Source organism: Cupressus sempervirens, chromosome 4 (genome assembly GCF_028749045.1).
Source record: "Cupressus sempervirens isolate cs-2001-9-10 chromosome 4, ASM2874904v1, whole genome shotgun sequence".
In the NCBI taxonomy this organism is placed as follows: domain Eukaryota; kingdom Viridiplantae; phylum Streptophyta; class Pinopsida; order Cupressales; family Cupressaceae; genus Cupressus; species Cupressus sempervirens.
In genome coordinates this window covers 782,607,263-782,632,334 of record NC_143121.1, presented here as the reverse complement: position 1 = coordinate 782,632,334, position 25,072 = coordinate 782,607,263, and the positions used below count along the sequence as shown (strand labels likewise).

Sequence of the window (25,072 nt, the reverse complement as noted above, 5' to 3'; positions counted from 1 at the left end):
ATGTCTACAACTTTCTACAAGCTGTGCTTAAATACCCATTGGGAAATAGTTTTCCGAGGGTGTACAAAGTTAGTCGACGGCGACACAAACTACGAAAACTAAATAAAAATGGGTTTGAGATAAAATAAATCGGTCGGCCCGTTACAAAGATTAAATGAGTACATTTATTTTATAACAGGGACATTACAAATATACCATTTTCCAATTGAGTAATTTGCAACCCAAGAAAATAGGATAGTTCCCCAAGCATGGACATTTCAAATTTAGATTGCATAAGCTTTGAAAAACCTTGACTTAAAGCATCATCATTGGATCCAAATACTATATCATCAACATAAACAAGAACGATGAGAACATCATCACATGTACCATGTACGTACAAATTGCTATCAACACCACCTCTTCTGAAGCCATTTTTGATAAGATACTGATCCAACCTAGAATACCAAGTCCTCGGAGCTTGTTTCAAACCATAAAGAGCCTTTTTTAACCTGCATGTTTATCCCCTATAATCTATTCTTGAGGATGATAGTTCTTCAATCTTATTCCTGTAGCCTTTGTACTTGTGGGTTTTGGTGTTTCTATTTGATCTTTTATCTCTTCTTCAGCTTCAACAACTTTATTAGCTGCTTCTTTCAAGTCTTTATCACTGTCTTGTAGAAAAGTATTATCCATTCTTATTTCCTTTTTATCTTGCACAACTTTATCCACTTTCACATGTATAGTTTCAACAAGTTTATTCAACCTTTTATTAAAACATTTGTAAGCTTTACTTTGAGAAGAATATCCTAAAAAGATTTCTTCATCACATCTTAAATCAAAGCTTCCTACTTTATCATCAAAATTCTTAATGAAGCATCTACTTCCAAAAATTCTAAAATGCTTAACAGATGCAGGATGTCCATACCATAACTCATAAGGAGTGTACTTAGTTTTTACCCTTAGTTGTGCCCTGCTTAAAATATATACTGCTGTTTGAACTGTTTCTTTCCAAAACCTGTTTGGTACTTTAGATTCATCTAACATAGTCCTTGCCATTTCTTTCACTGTTCGGTTCTTTCTTTCAACAACTCCATTTTGTGAGGTGTCTTGGATGCTGCATATTGTCTTTTGATGCCATGTTTTTCACAATAATCAACAAATTCATTTGAACTAAACTCACCACCTTTATCTGATCATAACAATTTAATCTTCATGTCTGACTCATTTTCAACCATTTTCTTGAAAATCTTAAACTTGTTAAATGCCTCTGATTTATGTTTTAAGAATATTACCCATGTCATTCTTGTATAATCATCTATAAAAAGCATGAAATACTTTTCACCATTTAACGACATTGTCCTTGTAGGACCACATAAATCAATATGTACTAATTGCAATGATTTAGAAGCAAAATATTCTTTTGAAGGAAAAGATGCCTTTGTTTGTTTACCATGTTGACACCCTTCACAAATAACATTCTCTGGCTTATTTATACATGGCATATCTCTTACTTTTTGATGCTTACTAACTTTTACCAAGTTGTCAAAATTCAAGTGCCCAAGCCTTTTGTGCCATAACCAACTTTCATTCACCTGTCCCATTAGACAAACATCTTCATGATTGTGAGCATTTGTGATATCTTTTAAATTGTATACATTCCCTTTAGATCTTTTACATGATGCAACCAACTGTCCAGATTTTAATTTGATTTGGCAACCATGGTCATCAAAAACAACTTCATATCCATGATCACAAATTTGACTAACACTTAGAAGATTGTATTTTAATCCATCAATATAATACACATCATGAATGGACATTTTGTCACTAAGCATCGAAGAACCCAAACCTTTAATTTTCCTTAAAGAATCATCACCAAAACTAACATTGCCACCTTTGTAGTTAATCAATTTGTCAAACTTCGTTCTATCTAATGTCATGTGTCTAGAACAACCACTATCAATTATCCAAAAGTCCTTTCCTTCAGAGTGTAGAGCCATTTGAACAAACATAGACTTATTAATCTTAGGCCTCCCTATCTTAGTCACTTTAGTATCAAATTCTTTATCAATTTGTAGACTAGCATAAGATTGATTATTTTGAATTGACTTAGTTTTGCAATTACTCATAACATGACCAAAGAGATTGCATTTGTAACATCTTAGACCATTCATTTTAGGAAAGGAATAACCAAAATGAAACTTTGAATACCTCCTTGACATGTATCTGCAATTACTTATTCTATGTCCATATTGATGACACATGAAGCAGTACCCATCAAAGAAAGAAGTGAACCTGTTTGAGTATGTTTTACCCATGAATGAAGTGCTTGATATAACCTGATTTTTATCATTAGAAATCTGATTAAAATCTGCATTTTTACCTGCATTTGAAGTGGTAGCATTCTTATTTGTATCCTTACTCTCAGATTTAAATATCTCAAATAAAGATTTATCTTTCTTGTCACTAGAACATTGTCCAAGTTGAAAACTAGTTCTTGTTAGATCATCAGTTCTTCTTTGTTTCCTTAACATATTTGTTAGTGAATAGATTGTCTTTCTAATTACATAATTATAATTTACTCTATGCCCAAGACTTGGAAAGCACAAAAATGTTCACAACAGTTGAGAAAACTTCATGTTATTTGTTTTCTTTCTGTATTTATAGGTACAACTTCCTTTATGAGATTGTCAATGAATTAAAAACCAATTTCGCACTTTTTCCAGAAAGCGCATAAGGTACTCTCACATACTCCTAGGTAGTGAGGTGATAATTCATTCATACAACAAGGATAAAAAGCTCATAGTCTTTTCACCATAACCACTTATTCAAAGAAATCGAATGCTACAGCGACTTTTTAATAACCATTCAAGAAAATTGATCAATGTAAATTGCAGCAAAAACAGCAATAGATATCTCAAACAATAAATCAAATGTTCACACCTAATCAATTCAATGCCCCAGCATTTATAGTATTAAAGCCCAACCATTTCGGTTGAAACAATTACGGTAAAATAATTTTTTTTTTAAAACGGTTGCAAAAGACACAATTGAAAGTAACTATCTCGATCAAACTTCATCTCCGGCCTTTTCCCCCTCGCCCACAGTTTGTCTTACCAGCTTCCAGCTTCTGAAGGTGTTCATAAATTCTTGCATTGCATGAGAATGGGGGTTGTTCAAACTTAGTAGCTTAGACCTATAGGCATCTTTTTGCCATTTGAACTCTTTGATCTTTAGACTTTGCTGCGGCATGGGGTTCCTGTTTAAACATAGCATGGATTCAATATTTGCTAGTGTGGTGAAATCACTAGTGGTAGGCGATTCATTGTCTTTAATCTTTGCAATAGCATCATCGAAGCTTTTGTTAATGCTTCAGAGTCCATGTTGCCATCATCAAACTGTAGAATTCCTGTAGTATTCACTATGTTCATATCCTTAAGAAGCTCCTCATGCATCCCAACAATCTTGTTTTCAATGGATTGCATTTCTTTAATAGCTTCTTTGTAGATTGATTCTTTCCAGCCCATATTATTCTTCATAATGAACAACATACAAGAATCTACAGTTTTCATAGTGTTCTCACCTAGGAATTTGAGCACTCCATACTTTTCAACTTCGGTCACCTGGAACACAACAACCTGACACCGACTCCGTTCGGTTTCCCATCCTCGAGTAAGGGTTTGAATTTCACCTAAGAGTGTTTCCCCTTCAGCATACTTAGTGGTAAAATCTAGGATGAATTTGTTGCCTTCTTTAACGATGGACTTCACCCAATCTTGCATTGCATCCGAAAGAAACTTCCCCTTTTGCATCTGTTTAACCAGTTGTTGGCTGTATGCAAAGTTAGGATTCAAAGATTGAGGAGTCTGAACAACTGGTAGGGCCTCGAGATTCATCAGTTAATCTATATAAGCGGCTACGGTCAACACTAAGGCTTTGAGTTCCTTCTCTCTGCTATCTTTCTCTGACTGGGTCAACATATGATCAGCAGAAAACTTGAAGAAGTTATTACCTTTATTTCTGTTGATGGTCCCAAGTTCAATTGAAGTAAGCTTGAAGCCTTCACTATCAATTTCTCCAGATTCAGTTTTCTGTTTATACGTGGCCAATTTCGTTGTGACTTTCTTAGTTACTGCATTTTTAACCAAATGAGCATCAGTTTTTAGCTTTTTAACCTTAGAACCACAAGCTGCATACTTAGTTACACTATCTTTCATAGGTGTACATACTGGCTGCAAATTCCTTTTCTTATTGATTGAGTTAGATAACCAGGATGGAACAATGGGATTAGCAGAGATTGTTTGAGTATCCCGGGTAGGGGTCATGAATTTGGGCTGATCCACTCTAGGAGCTTCAATGAATTGCACGTCACCATCAGGATTGTTTGAGAAACCAAAACCATCACCTCAATTCTGTCCTTGGGTCAGCTTCTTTTCCTTTTGAACTTCTTGCTGTATGAGGGCTTCAGACTTGGTTTTAGATCTGGTTCGAGGAGTTGTGTTCTATTTATGAGTTGGTGTCCTTTTCTGCTTACCGAGAGTCGACACACCACCTGCAATAGGAGATGAAACTTGGATGTTAGAGGTCAGTGGTTCACAAAAAGAAACCATCTTTGGAGACGGTTCATTGACTACTTTCATGCTCTGCCTCCTTAGCCAATTGGCTGTATGGGTGAGAATGGATCTAGTTCTTAGATTTATGTCATCTTCTTCTTCCTAATTCCAATCCACTTCCAGTTGCCTTGACTCACTAGCCTTCTCCCACCCTAGTTCAACAATGTCTAAACAATCTTCAACTACTCCTAGTTGAAATTTCAATTTGAGGGAATTAATTTGTTGAAGTGTTAATCTTGAGTGGTCTCTTTTTAACACTTCTTCATCTTTACAATCCTGCCATAAGTCTTCCAAGTGTGGAATTGTGGATGACTGACCCTTTAGACCAAGAACTTGAGCCGCAAATCCTTTACTATCAAAATCTCTTCTTCCTTGGTAAGACCCAAAACCAAAACCAAGCAAATTACTTCCTATGACTGAGGCATTGATCATGCTGCTACAAGTCAGAGAACCGAGTTTGATAGGAAACATTGACTCCCAATTCTCTTGAGGTAGATTATCTTTAATGATAGAATAACTGCCTGCAAACTTCAGCTAAAACAAAATTGTCAAGTGCATAACGTGGTAACTTCATTGGCTCATCCTCGAACCCACCTACTCTCAAAAAGGTGAACTTAGGGAATTGTATGTAATAGCTTCCATAGTTTTGAATAAGTTTCTAGGCTTCTGAGGAAAATTTGGGCATGGGTGCCTATTTTAGAGATAGATGCACGCTTTCTATCAATACATCATGTACTTTTCTAAAATTTTCTAACACTATCTTTTTGAAGTAGGGGACAATATTGATAGATTGTTGTTTCCTCACTCCAAATTTTATGAGGTAGAGAAGTAATATTACTAACACAAGCAATGCAGTATGTGAGATAAGAGGCCATATAGAAATTTTCCTTAGACTCCTTAGCATGTTTAAGCTATGTTCTTAATGAGCTAGCAATTATTTCAACCATATCCTTCCATTGTTCCCCCTTTAAAATGATCTCTACATAACGAAACATCCATTCTTCAAAAAGGAAGACATCGGCTGAACCCTTAACTCGGTGTAACGGTACTACAAGATCATGAATATGAGGTTTTAGATGATCTTTTGTGACTATCTTAGGTAGCCTTGAACCTCCGCCATAATTAGTTTCTGTCCACTTCTTGGCTAGGATGTTACAGTATTCTCTTGGGGTTTCTTGGTACGCAGCTAGGGATTGGATGGGAGAAAATGCAGTGAATGTGCATTCTGGTAGACGTAACACCGAGGCAATAGTTTTCGTGGAGATTGATAGCACAGGTTCCCCATCTTTGTTTAGGATACTTTTACTCCTCACATCATAATGATCAATACAGAGTTGGAGCAATTCAGGGCTTAACAGGGCAGGAGGGAAAGCTGTGGCTTCAATCAGACCACCAGTCAAAAATTCCATACAACCATTCAATTCATCGGCTCGCTCAAGGAAATTCGAATGCAACTTTTCCAGTCTAACACCTTCTAAATTGGTATCACAAATAATAGGTCTCTTGCATTCCAAACTAGAAACATTCCCAAAGAAATGTAACACAGATTTCATCTTAAACAAAGAAAGCAAGGCTCAAATTGATTCTATCTTGAAATGCACACAGACGGTAGAACAAAAAGAAGGTTTTTCTGTGTTCTCACCTGCGACTTGCTGAGAAAAATGACCTCTTTTCTTGTCCCTTAGTAGCTCCTTCTTCAAATCCCTTTTTCGCATGATAAACAAAAAGGAAAATCTATGCTCTTTTTAAGGGAAAGAGAACATACATGCGAGAGTACAGCCTCATAATGAGGCATTCATAACAAATCAAGTGTGGCTAGGTTCACACGTTCGAAATCTTTCGACGTGACCATTTTATTAAATACTTCCCTTTGTCGCCGTATTGACAATGATTAACTTTGTCTGACATGCAATCCTTCTTTTTCGGCGAAAGATCTCCCACTTTAAATCATGATGACGATTTCCCATGCTCGAAATTAAGGGACTCCTTTAAATTATTACCAGTGTAAATCGGGTGTGCGCACCCCAGTCAAAACCCTGGCGCACCCGGTGCGTGTAAGCGACCGGTGCGGGTGCTTCACGCACCCGAGTACCCCCGCCGGGAGTTTTTCTGCCGCCGCACCGATCAAGCACCCGGGGGGGACGCAGTGCTTGGGTGCTTCCAGGGTGCTTGGGTGTGCGGGTGCTTCCTGAGTGCTCCCGGGATGCTTCTTGAGTGCTTCTCGAGTGCTCGTAGGGTGCTTCCTGGGTGCTCGCGGGGTGCTTCTTGGGTATTCACTTTGATATGGCTATGATACATTATTGTTATTTCCTTGTTTCATGCTATTCGGCTCATTGTCATCATGAGCATCTTTATGATATATGATATTCATAGAATCGTATTTGAAGAATGAATTTTGAATCTTGCATCTTGAACTAAGTTAATTTGTTAAATGGTCATTAGTAATGGTTATGAAGTTTCAAGTTTCAAGTTTGAACTTATGGTTTGTGAATCACATTTCAATTTTCTCTATTCATTATATTCAACTATATTTGGTATGTTAATGTTATATAATATATTGAAGTATCATTTCATAATTAGCATTTTCAGTCATATATATTATATATATACTATGCAACCCCCTCCCTCCACTTCCCCTCCTCCCTTAACGCCCCACCCCCCCTCCGCTCCCCCACTGCCGCACCCCCGCCATCCCCCCGCCGTCCCCAAATTGAGGCTATTTTTTTCCCGCACCCGAAACTCGTCCCGACGTCCCCCCGCACCGCCGCACCCCCGCGCCGGGGTAACACTGATTATTACCTAGCACCATTGTTACTGCTTCCGCAGCTAGCACCCTTGCCATATTCAGAAGCCATCACACCAGTTTTGATTGCACCAAAACCAACTACCACCGCACCATTGCTAGAAACCCTAAATTAGAGAAACCCATCGTTGCTCGCCTCCATTTTGGATATGTTGTCAAGAGACAAATTTCCTAGATTTTCACCCGAGCGATTGTCAAACTTTTATCAGAGGTAAAAGTTATTAATCTTTGAGTATAGGCCTATCAAAATAGACTGACAACCTCTCTAGTTACAATGCAATAGCAATTCTAGACTTTATTGCCCAGCCTTTAATGGACTGCTTGCACCAATGAGTTTGAAGGTGACTTCAACATTGGAGGTCTTCTTGCACAATCTCTACGTATTAAACTTAGATGTTTATCGCCTCAACCTCTTTTAGTTACAATTGCTCCCTTAACACATTGGATTTTAGTCAAATGTTCAGCCCATATGCTAATGCATAGAACGATGAAAGTTGATGAAAATACATCAAACATCAAAATACAATAATCTATGAAAGTTGATGAAAATAAGCCTCATTCGAGTTATCAATATCCAAAAAATCAGAATCATTTAAGTCACTATCACCCTCTGATAGAAGTGGATACATTTGAAGTTCTCATTTATTTGATTCTCAAACAGTTGAAATTTAAATACATTGTTTTTACTCTCATACAGGGGTATAGAAGCAAGCAAAAAAAGGAACATTTTTTTTTCAATGCCTAGGTTCCTAGCTGCAAGGGAAGGTTTCTTCTCCCCCGACTGTCCCCCGACTGTCCTAGGGATGGCTAGCCATTCCCAAATGGTAGGGGTCATTTCTTGACATTTCTGCCAATTTCTGCTCATTGGAGATGGGAGGGGGATGTCTCATTTCTGTCCCACCATCTCGAAAATGCTGAGGGCACATGGATAAGGGATGCGGCCCCATTTAACCTTGCTATTTATCTCACTAGTTTTCTTGGATAGATAGGTTCACTTCAATGAGTATTTTTTTTTTGCATCAAGATTCTTTCTGAATTTAAGTATTCCTTTTACATGCTGAGAATATCTGGTCAAATTTTGCAATCATGGTGATTGTTGAAATGTATTGTGTGGGGTAAATGAGTCGACTAGCCACGTGATCTCTTTCTTTTGTAATACTATTTATTCTATTCTGTAGATGTGATTGCTGGTATGTACATGCTGAATGCTTGAAATTTATCATTGTATGAAATAATATAACATGTTCTCTATATTCTATACCATGTAACCTCACTTGTTGCTAGTAGCACAAATACAAGAAACAAAGACTGTGTTAAAGAGACATAAAGTAATTGTTTGTTCTTCTATTTTGTTTTTGCCACAAACAGACTTTATGAGTATAATAGCTTAAAGATTTACATTTTCTTATGTACCATGCAGGACATTAGAAGGTAATAATCTAACAGGTAGAATACCACCTGAGCTTGGGAACATGAGTAGCCTACAAAACTTGAATTTAGCAAACAACGGCCTTACAAGAGATATACCAAGTTCTTTGGGCAAGCTTTCTAAAATTAAATACCTGTAAGTTATTTGTCAACGGAGTTGCTGAAAACCTATGTCAAAACCATTTTAATAAATGTAAAAGATATTTGTTCCTATTATTCCTTTTAATTATTCTCAACTTTCAGTTTTTTTAAGGATAAGCTAAAAGTCTGTAGTATTTATATTTTATGAGATTTTAGAAATTTATTTATTAATTTTATTGAGGCTTTTCATGCTTATTCAAACAGGACACTACAGAACAACAATCTTAGTGGAGCAATTCCACACTCTCTATCAGCACTTCAAAATTTAATTGAACTGTCAGTAAGATGAGTATTTATAGTTTATTCACATGGCATCTATATAATGATTGAGATCACTACTTTTTATTTTTTTATTTTATGTTTCATGGGCTGTTTTATAATACCATAGCTTTATGTTTATATCTGCATTAATGTTTATGACAATACTGTTGATTTCTTGAGGACTGCTGCAAATGTAATAGCACTGCCATTTTGATATGGTATATATTTTCCAAGTGACAGTGATATATTATTTATATTGAGAATAAGCTATGAAGAGACATATCCCTTCATGGGACGTCTATTCTTTAATCATATAATTAATATAATAAATTTAATCTCTCTCTCTCTCTCTCACACACACACACACACACACACACACACACACACACACGCACACGCGCGCGCACGCACATATATATATATATATCATTATTGTATTAATTTCTCTCATATAACAATAAACATATATCTCAAATATAATGAACACAGATATATAAATTATAACTCATATATAATTATATATGAGTTTATTCGACTGAAGCTATCAAACATCGACACTCCCTCTTAGCTAGGGAGGATAGACACAAGACTAATATTACACCATTGGCAATCTTTAGGAATGACACATTAAGGAAATTTTTTATCAGAAGATTTCTACAATTTTGATATCACATTTGATATCATGAGTATTGGCCTGTAGAATACCAACATATGATATTCACCAAATGCTCTAAGTAATGGTCTCCAGAATATCAACACTTGATATACACCATGTATTGAATAAGATAATGGTCTGCAGAATATCAACATGTGATATTCACCATTTTGATAGCGCAATTGAGTATTGGTCTTTAGAATATCAACATATGATATTCACCAGATACTCTTTGAGTAATGGCTTCCAAAATGAGATGCAAGATATTCATCAAGTATTGTGAGTAATGGCTTCCAGAACATCAAGTCATATGATATTGACCACGTTCTCTGTGTAATGACCTCTAGAACATCAATTTGCATAACATCCATCATATACTAAAAAAATGTTTATAAGGTATGTGCACACGCATTCTTATAATGCTTACCAGATAAAAATCCACCTTGCAAGGTATAATCTATCATGATTTTCATAAACATTGTAAGATATCCATCATAATAAAAAATTAAGTTATGTAAGTGTAACAACCACTTTTCCCGGGTCTTAACTAACAACTAGCATATCAAACTAATACAATTATTACTACATATTCATAGGAAGATAGTTATATCAGTTATGTTTATGGGAATGAGATTAATGGTTACAATTAGTTAAACGGAAAATTTTATAGCTAACAATTGAAGACATCATTAAAGAATTTAACACAAAATTTAAAAAAAGTCTACATATCGTAGGATTCAACACTGAATTCCGTTTAGGGATGCCTCTGCAAAACTCAGGTTAATCCATAAATACCGCTTCAAAACAATCAGCTATACCACTTTATCATTTAGGGCATCACATACCACTGTATCAATTAGGGTATCAATTACCATTGTATCCTCTAGGGCATCACATACCACTGTATCAATTAGGGCATCAATTACCATTGTATCATTTAGGGCATCACATACCACTGTATCAATTAGGGCATCAATTACCATTGTATCATCTAGCGCATCAAATACCATTGTATCATTCTTTTCCTTTCTATTACTAACTATGGCAATAACATACAGTTAGAAGGTATGCTCATATTCATTATTCAATAAAATGAAAGACAGAAATAACAATCCATCAGATAAACTTATCTCTTGCATATAGATATATTTCATGTTCTATTGAAAGAGTTACATTTCATGTTTATGAAGATCATGATAGATTATACCTTGCAAGGTGGATTTTTATATGGTAAGCATTATAAGAATGCGTGTGCACATACCTTATAAACATTTTTTTAGTATATGATGGATGTTATGCAAATTGATGTTCTATTACATTGACAAAAAGAGTTGCTTTCATTTAAGGAAATAACTGAAATGATGATTGTAATGTTCCCCATCTTTTAGACCCTCAGTGGAGTTCTTAGCTTTTTGTTCTCCGAAGGCTAAGTGGAGAAATAAATTAAATTAAAGTCAATAAATAAATAAATCTAAATGTGATTTTATATTTAATTAATTTAATTTTCTAAAAACACAACTAATTATTGTATGAGAAAGGGTGAAGCTTCTAGAGAGTGCATTTTATAGAAGCACAACTAATTATTGTATTGGAAAGAGGGAAGCTTCTAGAGACTACAATTAAATAATATTTTATTTCATTCTAGAAGGGTGAAGGAAAAGAGTAAATAGAGGTGAGCTTCATTGTTAGGCATCCAATTATTGTCAATTGGATTTGATATGAACTTGGGAGAAGAAACTAAGAGTTTCTAATTTTAGTTAGCCATTAGAGAGCATCAATTTTTTAGTGTTGCAACCATTTGAGGTGGTGAAATATCCACTGAATTTGACATTCAGGAGAGCTTCATTCCAGAGTTCTATTTGTGCTTAAGTTAAGGAATAACTGAAGGGTTTGAAGAATATTGAAGGACTAACGAGTGTAGACTTGAAGATTCATCTTTGGCATCCATTAGTAATCATTTTTTTCCTTGCTGCTATAGTCATTAGCATTGTAAGTTTATTAGGTTCCTCTTGCAACTATTAGTAGTTAGCATTGTAATCTTAGGCATATAATTTTGCTGTTGTAAGTGATAACTTAGAATCAGATTTGGCATTGTTGTAGTCATTATTGTAAGTCCATTTGTCTTGGAAAATTCATAGCAACATTGTACATGGGAATGAACTAAATAAAAGAGATATATGTTGCATACCATTTGTTTGACGAAATGTCCATCTAATAGCATATATGATCAACATAATAGTTGTATGCCAATTGTTTGTCAAAATGTTAGTTGCCTCTAGGTATGCATTCCGTATCTAGGTTCCATTTATATGCATTAAATTCATTAAATCACTTCTGATTCTGGTTTCTTGTTCTTGCAGATTTTTTCTCACCTCGTCACCCTTTTTCTTGGCCATATAGCCGAGTGAGTCCTAGGTGTTCAAATCTTAGAGTAATCCAACTCTTCTGCTATTCCTCAGTTGGTGTAAAGAATAATATATTTTCAGTACTATCATAATACAATTATTATGACCTGAGAACTTCGCTTAAAGAACTTACAAGGAAATAATTGATTTTGGAATCCAACTGTAACAGAGATGTTTGAACATAACATATATAATTGATCTCGATTTAACATGGAACGAATGGACTCATTGAATGTCTATTCAATTTTGCAATTCAGCAATGATACATGGAATTCACTGACACATTTCTTACTGCTGTAAATTCGAATGCAATTATATATAACAAAATATGATTTGGAATGGCTGACCACATAACTTGATTAGGAAGACGTGGAGCTTGGCTTGATTCTATGCAACCGACTCTTTTTGATGTGAGTAATCCAAAGTGCAGAGCCCAGAGTAAAAAATGACTACAATTTGTCCTCAATCATTTGCAGCAAATAAAAGATAAGAGAAACATAAGAGAGCAGAGGTATAAAATGCAGAACACTAGTTTTTGGTTCTCCCAGCTTGTACATAAAAGAAGGCATTCGAAAATAATAAAGGCTTCCAAGAAGCCGTGACTCGTTGAGCAGTTATAAAAAAAAGAAGAATCGTCTTCTTGAATCACTGATAAAAGATGCCAAGTGTACATTCTCACCTCTTATAAAGATAAATAATTAAGAGGAAGAATTTGAAGGTTGCTAACTCAAGAAAGGATAAATTATAAAGTTACACACACACACACACACACACACACACATATATTTGCACATATATATATTATTTTGAATGGTGACATTATATTATTATCATTTGTCCAAGGTTATACCTACTAAGGTATGCATATCCAAATACATGTACTACTTGGAAGATTATTTTATCTTCATATTTTCTCAAGGTAAATGCATATTTAGGTATATGTATTTTAATAGTATGAGCTTGTATAAATTAATACTATGATGGCACCATACTTTTATACGTTTGTGCACACGCACGCACGCACACACACACACACACACAATTTGAAATGATGAGATTGTTAATACAAACCATTAAAGGTACATATTTTAATTATGTTTAAATGTTTAATGTTTTAATGATTATCCAATAGCTCATACATGTCCAATGTATGTATCCTGTTATGTAGTTGCTAGGTCCTCGACCATGGTTATTCAAGGTTCATACCCATTTGCCCAGTGATGGTGATGCCTCTGTGCCCAATTCTTTTCTGATAATGCTTCCACCCCTTTGACAAGCTCCCTATAAGGAATTTTTCCATCGTTAAATCACATTACCATAACAAGTTATTAATCATAAATGATCATAACGGCTAACTACCTTTTCAATTTCCATGAATTCATGGTAAATAACCAACTATTTGAAATAGCTTTAAAATATCATCATAATAGTTAACTAGCATGTTATCTTCATATGAAATTATAATGACTAACCATCTTACCATTTCGCAAGATTATAACAATTTTAACTGTCAACTGACTTCATGTGAACCTCAATGGCTATATGAACATTTTAAATTGGGTCAAAAATTGGGATGTAACAGTAACATCGTCAACTTTCAATAACTTTTGCAAATACAAGTGACATCATTTGTAAGTTGTCACTTCATCATGATGTACACAGGGGGTAGGCCCATCATATAGTCACAAGATATATTCATGAATTATAGTCCTCTTGACTGCTACAATTTATTGATTACTGGAGAATCCATCTCAACATGGTTTATGCCATTTGGATCAACATGATTTAGATCACCAAAGGTTGACTGAATCATATTCTCTACCATCTTCCTCTCTTTCAAGTTTGCCTAAAATGTCAGCCTCCCTTTGAATCTCAATCTCCCTCTTTTTCTTGTAATAACATCCTTAGAAAAATATCAAGGCAAAATAGCTCTTATGTATAGAAATACAATAAATACAAGAGAGATTTAATACATTAGGAATTATACTTAGAAATTTAATGTTATTAATTTAATAACAAATATATGTATCTTCTTTATATATATAACATGAGAAGAGAATTCTTCATTTTATATATATTCAAAAATTCTTCCGCTTATATATATAAATGTAATAAATTAAAACAATAATAAATATTAACTAACCTCGTTTCGTCTTACTTCGAGTATGATCCCCAATCTTAATAAGTTATTCATAAATATTCGTTCATGCCTTCCTTAGCAACATACATACCTCAAAATGCTGGTGGGACACGACCTTTAAGACTTTGATACACCAACGTTTTAAATTAATGTTTGACTCAAATATATTCCATGCCCTTACTTACATCTTAGGCACAAACAAATATGTGACTTGGGCCCCACAAGTGATGTGGCCTGTGGAAAGCTCGTCAGTCCACATAGTCCTTTTATTAATGGGGTTGATGAGAGTTGTCTGTCCGAGTGTTATGTTGTTCATGAGGTCAACTCAATGTTAAATATTTAATGGAGATTGTCTTCCTCTTTATCCACACCAAATGGGAATTGGACTTCTTTTCTAAGGTTCCTCCATCTATTTGATGTCATCCACATATGTGCCACTCAAAAGAAAGTAAACACATAGACCAATGCCACTGCATCGTGAGCAGCCAAAGTGAGTAAATCAGCACAGGAAACGACTTCTTTGCAGGGAGCTTCAATGGCTAGTTTAACATCATCAATGAGCTCAAAACCTCTCAAGGTCAAGTTGGGTACAAAGTCCTTATCCCCAATATTATCTTCACTGCTGTCTATCAGAACAGAACCATCACACCCCTGGATGAAACAATCATGGAAAAGCAAATGTAACTATCCAGCAGGCACAGATTGACAAACCATTTCTGCACCACGCTTCTCACAATGCCTTCTGCTTGTGGGCACCTTTTGCTGTATAAATCAACACTCAAACTCCCTCCTCCTGCCGCACCATCACTTATTACTATTGTTACAATAAGTGTGCATACAAATAACTGACACAGCACCATTGAATGAAAGTGATGATTTTGTATAACTCTCTATACATTTGAAGAGTAATACTGATGCCCAATGCACCCAAAAGAAACTCTACATACCCTGCGGCTACAAGAGTGGAGGGAGGAAAATTTTTAACATATTTTTGGATCATAACAATTAAGTAAAGCAGTACTACAGCTCAGGCTGCATTGTTACAGATAAGTTGACGCCTTTGCCATTAATTCTCAAATTCAGTGCTTCCTCGTCTTCTGTGGCATCATCAATGAATGTTGGAAGTTGCTGACAGTTATTGTGATTTCATCAGGTTTCTCCAATACCAGCGAGCTACTATGTAATCATGGATCGACACTTTTTCAAAAGAAGACAAATCTCAGCCCTTTGATGAGCTTGTTCAACACCAGGTCTGAGGAGAAGCAAATCTAGATCTGCAATATTGGCAACATTGTTATGTTCATTTTTATTTTCTTTGTTACATTTGCAATTGGCTCTGATACCATGTTGATTTCCTAAGGACCACTGCAAATGTAATAGCACTGCCATTTTGATATGGTAGATGTTTTCCAAATGACAACGATATATCATTTATATTGAGAATAAGCCGTGAAGAGACATGTCTTTACATTGGACATGTCTAATCATTAATCATATAATTAATATAATAAATTTAATCTCTCTCTCTCTCTCTCACACACACACACGCACACACACACACACACACACACATCATCATCATCGAATTAATTTCTCTCATATACCAATAAACATATATCTCAAATATAATGAACACACATATATAAATTATATCTCATATATAATTATATATAAGTTTATCAGACTGAAGTTATCAAACACGAACAAATACAAATGAATAAAAATAAGAGATGATGACTAAGTATGTACATGATTGATGCATGGTGCACAAGGGTATTATTGTTCCAGATTAAGACAATGCCCTTTTTATCATCTTTTAGATATATTTTGTCCATTTGTCTTTGATAATGAAACTGGTGTTTTCTAATTGAAGAATCTACATATTTTTAATATATAAATTTGATTCATCAACATGTGTCTGTTTGGGACAGATGTCTCAAATTTCTCAGTTTATGCATATCATCTGGATGTTTCTTTGGTAGATTTCTAATACAGGGCTGATTGGATGCTTTCAGGGACCTTTCTAATAATAACCTCAAAGGAGAAATACCAGAATCCTTATTTGAAGTCCATAAGTATGAGTAAGGATGACACTTCCTTTTCCTTAATTGCAGTTGCATTAGAGTGGTATTTTATAATTTTAACTCTCGCCTTGACACAAAAAAAAGCATATTAGTTGTTCCAAATCCATATTTATCAAATCGAAAAGCTCCGTTTAATGTTAATTCCTATTACCATCATACATAATCTAACGGATGGTTGACAGAAACTGTCCAAGCAAAAGAATAAGGACATATTTATTTTGAGTTCATAAAAACAATTGTAGAAGAGAATTTATTTTCTTTAATCACATTTAGGTACTCATTATTTATAGACTCATGCATTTGATATAAAAATTGTAGTTTTTTGTTCTTATAATGTTCTGAATTTACACATAACCCCATTTTGTCAATGTCATGCCCCCTTTTTAGAATTTAAACATCTCAGAGATCCATACCTGTTTTTTTATTTCTGGTAGGATATGGGATAAAACTAGGGGAACAATAATATTTTAAGTTGTCTTAGTAACATTTCTCTCTACATTATAAAAAAATGACTTATGTACTATTATTATTTTATGAATGTGGCTCTACTGTATTATTTTATTACAAAGCATGTTTGACTTTGGACATCCCTGCAGGGAAACTTTAGGTGGCCACTTAAATCTCTCTTTGATAATAACTTCCAACCGAAAGTAAGATGTAAAGTAAGGTCCTTTGCACTATTTGGTCACCTAGTTCCCGATCTAGGCAAGGCGGGATCATATGGTGTCAGAACTTATACTGTTAACTTGAACTTATAAATTGACTTGAAAGCTTGCAAAACAAACATGAAAAGAACAGCAAGCCAGCCAATCTAACTCATTCAATGGAGTGCCGAGCAATAACTGAAACAAGCCTCTCCCATTTATGTAGTGGCGAGCAAGTACAAAATATTGAGCAAATATCTCTTCCTCTTATTTGGTGGTGAGCAAGAATAAAACTACTCTTCCACTTATTCAGTGGTGAATGAGATTACCATATTACCAATTGTAGAGTGGGGTAAATACATTGGCAATAAGCAAAGATTAAACCTATTGGCAGTATTACTATCTAGTGCTTGCAATATAACACACATAAAAATGACAATTCTTCAGCAGTAGAACCATCTAAAATTGACAAGGTTAGTTCATATTCAAAGTCAACGTCGAATAAGAAGAATGATTACTGATATAAGTGTTGATAATGGATAATACTTTTGCAACATCACATAATAGCCCTGCAAAAGCATGATAGACATAAGATGTCAATCTCACCAAAGCCAATACATAATCTATTGAAAGATTCCTCCAATATGAGGTGAGTGGTGCTGATTGCAAGTCTGAAAATACTCTGAATTTTTGAAAGTACTGACAACCCAGATCTGATGCCTTGAAAACACATTGAAATCCACTCTGTATGCTCATACTCAAGAGTCAATACATAGAAAAAAATGGAAAACACTCCAGATTTAAACAACACCCAGAGAGCATTCCAAATCACACTAAATGACCCCTAAACATGTTTGAAACAATGTTAAATCAAATTGAGAACATTCTTGGTCATGTTCAGGTCTGTTACTAAGTGCTTTGCTGCTGGAAACAACATGAACAGCAGGCATAAAATCAGAAAAATCTTATGTAAACCTCAAAATTCCATTCTCAAATGGAAACATTTGGTCTCTAATGATCTGGGCATCACCAAATGCTATGGAATAAACTATCAATTAGCACCATCCCTCTTAGCCCCCATGCCACTCTACTTGCTGTTACGAACTACCATATCTTGGTACTATGATATGACCCCTTGACAATCCATATTTACTCCTTCCAATGCCATCTCAATGAGCAAGGGCTGTCAGTGACGTTCAACAATAAAGAATAGGTTATTTGTAATTTTGTATCATTAAAAAAATACTAAATTTACCAAACAAGGTAATCATGTATGTACTATGAAGTTATGAACAACACAGGACTTCTTCAAAACATTGAGGAAATCATTGAAATTCATACATCTTATAATGCCCCTTTCCACATAATAATCTAGACTTATTAGCCTACTTAATTCCCATAGGCTAAAGTCGGGAAGATGAGGAATTCATTAATTTATTATTTAATACTATCCTGCAAAACGTATTCTATGGGTAATATTATTATATTAATTTGATAAGTTTTCTAAAGTGACTTTAATTGGTTTATTAAGGATGAATTTAATAAAGTCACTTTATTTCCCTTGGCTGAACTAAATAATAAAAAGTGTGGGAAAATGTAAAGTGTCTCTAGAAGCTCCCTCAGATTGGCATAAAAGAACATTGTGAGCCTCATTTGACATGCTTGGTTCATTTTGTTTCATTTCTTAATTTGGGGAGCTACTCATAGCTGGAAACCCTAGGAAAAAGACCCTGATGGTACTGGATTTGGTAGTGCAGCTTATCTGCCCTAGCTTGTTTGTTGAGATTATCATTTAGGTATTCCATAGTGAATTTAACGATTGAAAATAATAAATTTGTGAGGCCTTTGTTTGAGACAAATTTTAAAAGAAAAAGTTGGGGTTGAAGGAAGTATTGCCGGGTGTCATCTTTAAGCCAGTCGTGGCATATCATTGAGGGTAATATTTAGGTCGATGTGCAAACACTTCACTAGCTGCAGTTATAATGGAGGTCATGGGTTCTTGGGGAATGATGAGGCTTTAAGCAAGTTGGAGGAGAAATTCAGTTCATAAGGAAGGTCAAATAAGTGCCAAATCCAGATGTTTTTGTTGTGCAAACTTTATCATCATCATTTCTTGCCATATACATGAGGTTCCCGAGTCATTCCGTGGCCTCCAAAGGAGGCTTTTGACTGAATTTCTCATTCTAATGGAGCACAAAGATTGGACAGCAGGTTGAGAGTAAAGTGTTGGTCGTGGATAACTCTTTTGATCAACTGGAATGAAACTTGGTATTGATCAATGATCAGCATAACATACCTGTATGTGCATTCTGGTAGAAGGAACTGATATAGATTTATAAAAGACTTGGACTGCTGCTATTTATTTGTGTGACTAGATTTGAATTTGTAGAGCTGAGTTATATGTGAAAGGTCAGAAATTGTTATCTCTGTTCATCTATGTTGTAACAATCAATGTAAATTCATGGAATGCTCTTTATTTTCAGTTAATGCATGTTTTGAGGGCTTAAGTCTTTTCATATGTATTTTTATTTCTGTATTGTAAAACATTGCATTGGCAAATACATACAACAAATTGAACATATACAAACAACTTCTCTAAAACCTATTCTATACAAATTGGTGAAGTTGGAAAATTTCTGTTATATTAGCAAGGGTCTTTATGGTGGTTTTATAGCTGGTTTTCATGCCAACCTGTGTTTCCTATGAGCAAAAAAAGAATGAAGGTACTTTAACAAAGAACCAAAAAAACTCAGTGGCAACCCCCTCAAATTCTAGAGGGTGAAACTATTCTAGGTATCTTTGGGTTATGTCAGCATTTGTCCAAAGGCAGTGATACATGTGCTATTGTTGCCATTCGCATGTGTTGAGCAAGGTAAAGTAAACTGTAATAACCCTTGCCAGTTATAGCTTAGACAAACACTAATTTACTTTACTAATCAGTTGTTTGACGTTTCGTCAAACAGTTTGCATGCAAGAACTATACCTGCTGTTCTTTGTTTCAGCTTGTATTGTTTTCTAAGTTTCCGATTCAGGTTCGGGGTTCGGATTCATGGGTTTGGGAAATTTTTTTTTTTCCCATTTGGGTTCGTGGGTGGGTTCGTGAGTGTGTGTATATATATATATGGAAAAAAAAACTCGCATAGCTGTAAAACTAACTTACTATGTCATTTCATAGTATGAATATATCAATGTTACTTGATTATTGATCAATGCCAAATGTCAAAGATGTCAGCCGACTGGATGGTCCCGGCGGTGTTTCTATAGCCGACGGAATGACTGTCGTCGGTGTTTTGTATTTTGTAGCCGACGGGTAAATAGTTTGTAGCAGAGATAATGTTTGTGGCCGACGGACTCCTTCGGGAAGGTTCAGTGGATAGTATTTATATCGCGTCTGGGATCATTGTAAATAAATCATCATCTTCTATCATTGATCTTATCTTATCAAGCATAATGTAATGTTTGGCATATGCAAATATAATTCTGCTGTTTTGTTCCATTGTCTGTATGCGTTGATTTCTTTACTAGTACGGTAAACATTTGGCGCTGTTGCCTTATGAATCTGGGAGGTGGGAGGAATGAAGCTTAATGCCAAATCAGCTTAACAAAGATTGGAATAAGGTCAAGGAAAAAGATGGAACCTGTACTGCGCAAGAGAATTTAATTCTGGCATAGCAAGCCGAATGTCGACGGAGATTTCAGAAGATTGCCGACGGAAACCGGAGCACCGAAGAATTGTTGGAGGAGACTCGACAGCGGGTGGAATTGGTGGAAGAAGCACGGGAGGAGTTCTTGAATTTGTGTTCGCTGAGGGAGGAAAATTCAGATGGAAGAGCATCAACTCGCACGGCTTGCAGTGCCGAGGGAGCACGAGCGTGGAGTGACCTCTTCGTCCGGGATAGATTTCCGTGAGAAACAACTTCAGAAGATCCTTTTTCTTCACCAAGGTTCGCAGCTGTTGAAACCGCTGGTGTGGGAGTGCAGACCTCCGGTGTGGGAGTTCAGACCTCCGGTGTGGAAGTGCAGACCGCCGGTGCGGGAGTACAGACCTCCGGTACGAGAGTGCAGACCTCCGGTATGGGAGTGCAGACCTCCGGTATGGGAGTGCAAACTGCCGGTGTGGGAGTGCAGACCTCCGATTTTGGAGTAAAAAATGCCAGTTTCGCAGGACCCAGTAACGCCTCTCTACCAAATTTAGTCGTGATGGCAGGACCAAAAGAGAAACTATCGAAGTTCAATGGCGATGGTACGACCGATCCCATTCGACATTGCAAAACATGTGAAATGATCTGAAAAGCAAATGGGATTACTGATGAAGATGACTGGATGAGGCGATTTCCGGCCACCTTACGAGGCGTAGCAATTGATTGGTTTACTGATACAGATCCACAAAAGCTAAACAGTTGGGATAACATTAAAAAGGAGTTTCTGGTAGAATTTAAACTGTTGCGGGATGATAATGAAATTGTAGCAGAGATCTTCAATACTAAGCAGGGGAAGAACGAAATCGTCCGTGTTTATGCCAGGAAATTAAAAGATTTGATAAATAAAATGGAAAGTAAGCCAGCAGATGGACTTAAGAAAATATAGTTTGTGGAAGGCCTACGCTCGAAGTTGCGGAAGAAAATGAAAATCGTGTCGTCGTCGTCATACACAGAAGCTTATAACAGAGCCTTGGACCTCGAAAGTGAGCAGAAAACAAAGAAGAAGAAGAACACTAGCTCATTTGATTCTGATGATGACGAGCCTGCTGGAGAAGATAGCAGCGACGATGAAGCAGTAGCAAGAAGGTCCATGCCCTACAGAAGGACATGATCCGCATGATGAAGGAGTTTAAAAATATACAGAAGGAGACAAAGAGCAGTGAGTTGTGGTGCACAGAGTGTAAGACCGACGGTCATACTAAAGGATCGTGTCCAAAGAACCAATTTTGTAACATTTGTCAGATCATGGGCCATTCGACAAAAGAGTGCCCATTTAACATGAAGACAAGAGGATCTCCGCAGGTGTTTCTCACACAGGAGGTTTCCCCGTCGGGCAGTAGCGGAAATACGAATAGCGCAGGTGCCACATCCGGAGGGTACAGGAATAATAACAGAGGGCAAAATAACAACAATGTGAACAATAACAATAATAATGGGAGCCGAAGTCGAACCCACTATGATGCAAATGGACGACCGATTGTTCAATGCCGAGCATGTAATTTGTGGGGTCATTTTGCATGGGATTGTACAATGGCAAACACACTGAAATTATTATGCAGATGGTGCGGACCTGGCGATCACGAAGATTCCAAGTGTCCAAAGTCTGGAGTAAACTTGATCACTGTCGTCACGAATGTAGAGGAGGTTTTGGCAATTACACGGAGGCAAGTGGAGGAAAAGAGAAAAGTGGGGGAAGTGCAGGCGGAAATTGCAAAGGCATCGTCGGTGGGGACATCTCAGTTGAAGGACATCACCGGCACTTTGGCAAGAAACTTCGCAGAATAAAACATTGTATGACAGATCTTACAAACGGAAATATCGCTCAAGATAAGTGACCTCCTCACAATGCCCCAGTTATGGACGGCCATTCTGAATCATACACTGTTTTCGAAAGCAACGGAGGACACAGGAAGGGACAATAGGGAAGTGATGACAACAGACCCAATGCTGCTAGCACTCACATCCGGACGACATTCGGCGGTCGTCGAGATGGGGATTTTGGAAAATGTTTTTACAAAGACAATTGTTGACGGAGGGTCTAGCGTGAATGTCTTACTGGAGGATACCTGGAAGAAGTTGGGAAAGCCGACGCTGTGGCCGCCTACATTCCAGTTGCTCACGGTGGACCAGCACGGAATCAAACCATTGGGAATCTTGAGGGTGCAACCGGTAACCATTGGTACGCAACCATTTTTATTGGATTTTGTGGTCATTCCATTGAAAAGAAAAGGATATGATGCTATTTTGGGATGGGATTGGTTGGTGCAAGTAGAAGTAAAACATGATTGGAAACGAAATACCCTATCAATGGAGCGCGGAGGCAAAAGATTCATAATTGACCTGCACACACAAATGGTAGGTGAGGAGGCAGCATCGTCAGACTCAGAAGGTGAAGGCGACAGTGACGACGAAAGAAATGACGATGAAGGAAAGAGGAGAATGGAACCGGACGAAGAAGGAATATTGAGACTAGACGGAGGATCAAATGACGACGACCTAGACTCGGTGAATGGCCTTTACCACTGGCAAATAGAAGACTACGAACTCTTTCCGAGTTGTAATATGCTAAGGGTCAACGAAGGTGAGAAGAAAGAGGAAAATGAGTGTCCGGAGGAATACAGAGAAGCAAATGACGCAAAGGAGGTTACGGCTGAAGAAGGGAAGGACATACAATACAGACCTAGAAAAAAGAAAGATCCCACCATTCGGTACACGGTGAACGGACCGCACAGGAGGAAAAGAATGCATCACACCATAAAATTACTTCAAGGGTACCGACAGCAAGGAAATAAGCTAGATGCGCGACGACCGCAGGCATAGTGGGCGACGGAGGTAACATAGAACAAACATAAGGCATGGCATGACAAACTCAGTAGGTTTCAGCCGGGGCAGTTGGTACTCAAGTACGACGGTCAGGATGAAATGAAATAGGAAAGGTTTAAGGCAAGATGGGTTGGACCAGATTAGACCCGGGAGGTCGGCGACAATTGGGTGATAAAATTGGAGACATTGGACGAGCAAGAGGTGCCTTCGATAGTCAACGGATTTAAATTGCAAATATATGCTGCCAAGAAGACTCCGTCGCTGTCATAGAATGGCTAGCTGACTCCGTCGTCGTTGTAGAATGGCGACACGTGGAGAAAAAATTGAGGTGCTCTCTTTTTATTTTATTTTATTTTTGTCAAAAGAAAAGAAGAAAAAAAAAAGTTTAAAAATTGAAGGTAAAAAAAAAAAAAAAAAAAAAAAAAATTGAAAAATTGCAAAAAAAAAAAAAGAAAAAAAAACCAAACAAAGGGGGGCCCGTGGGTGTAAGAAAGGCCCCGTGGGCAGTCTGTCTGTGGGTGTAAGAAAGGCCTCGTGGGCAGCTTGTCCGTGGGTGAAAAAAGGCCCCGCGGCAGTCTGTCCGCGGGTGTAAAAAGAAGCAAAGGCCTGCGGACAGTCTGTTCACAGGTAAGTGAAAAAAGGCCCCGCGGACAGTCTGTCTGCGAGTAAGTGAAAAGCCCCGCAGGCATAAAAACAAAAAAAAAAAATTCGCTAGACTTCAAACTCCCTCGTCCAGCCCGGCGTAGCGCGGAAGACTTCTCTGCAGGGGATTCCTTTTTCTGTCCATGGTCAACTCCCTCCTCCAGCTCGGCGTAGTGCGGAAGACTTCTCTGCGGGGGATTTCTTTGTTCTGTGGATATACATAAACTATCGTGGAAAGCCGGTCTTGATAATTTTGCAGCAGCCTTTTCTTCTTTCGCGGGTAATGGATGATAACAGCGGACGGCTTGCTTTCGTTGGTCCACGGTTGGAAGCCAAACTGTTATCTATTCCAACGTATCAGGAGGATCGATGCAGCATATACCCCGCTTTTGCCTTCATTTCCTCGCTCGCGGCGTTCAAATTGGGCGGTATTGATGCGATACATTTGAAATTCTGAAGTCGTAGCTAGAGGTGTTCTACAGTCATAACTCCGAGGGGATTCAGCTTCATAATCCTCTGTTTAGGATTCGAGCAGGTTGGAGAAGAATTTATGTGTGCAGACGGATTTGTGGTGGATTGTAGAGGAGCAGGAAAGAGGAAGCAGTATTTCAAAAAAAATAAAAATAAAAAATAAAAACGACGACAGATTCAAGTTGTTCAGAATGAGTTACAGATGATGTCAAAGGGGAGGAGACACATCAGTGGTTGCCAAAAAGAGTGTAGAATCGACAGAAAATGACAGTAATGGTG

General features: G+C 36.9%; 1 protein-coding gene across 10 annotated transcripts in view; it reads left to right on the top strand.

Moving 5' to 3' along the window:
- LOC149563737 (LRR receptor kinase SERK2-like) overlaps nt 1–25,072 on the top strand; it is a 286,023-nt gene that overhangs the window by 154,166 nt on the left and 106,785 nt on the right. For 9 of the 10 annotated variants that reach the window (XM_089826870.1, XM_089826869.1, XM_089826866.1 and 6 more), the window contains 3 exons: nt 8,819–8,962; nt 9,172–9,243; nt 16,444–16,509. In XM_089826870.1, the coding sequence (XP_089682996.1) occupies nt 8,819–8,962; nt 9,172–9,243; nt 16,444–16,509 (282 nt within the window). The remainder of the gene's footprint in view (nt 1–8,818; nt 8,963–9,171; nt 9,244–16,443; nt 16,510–25,072) is intronic. The other variant, XM_089826867.1, reaches the window with a different exon arrangement.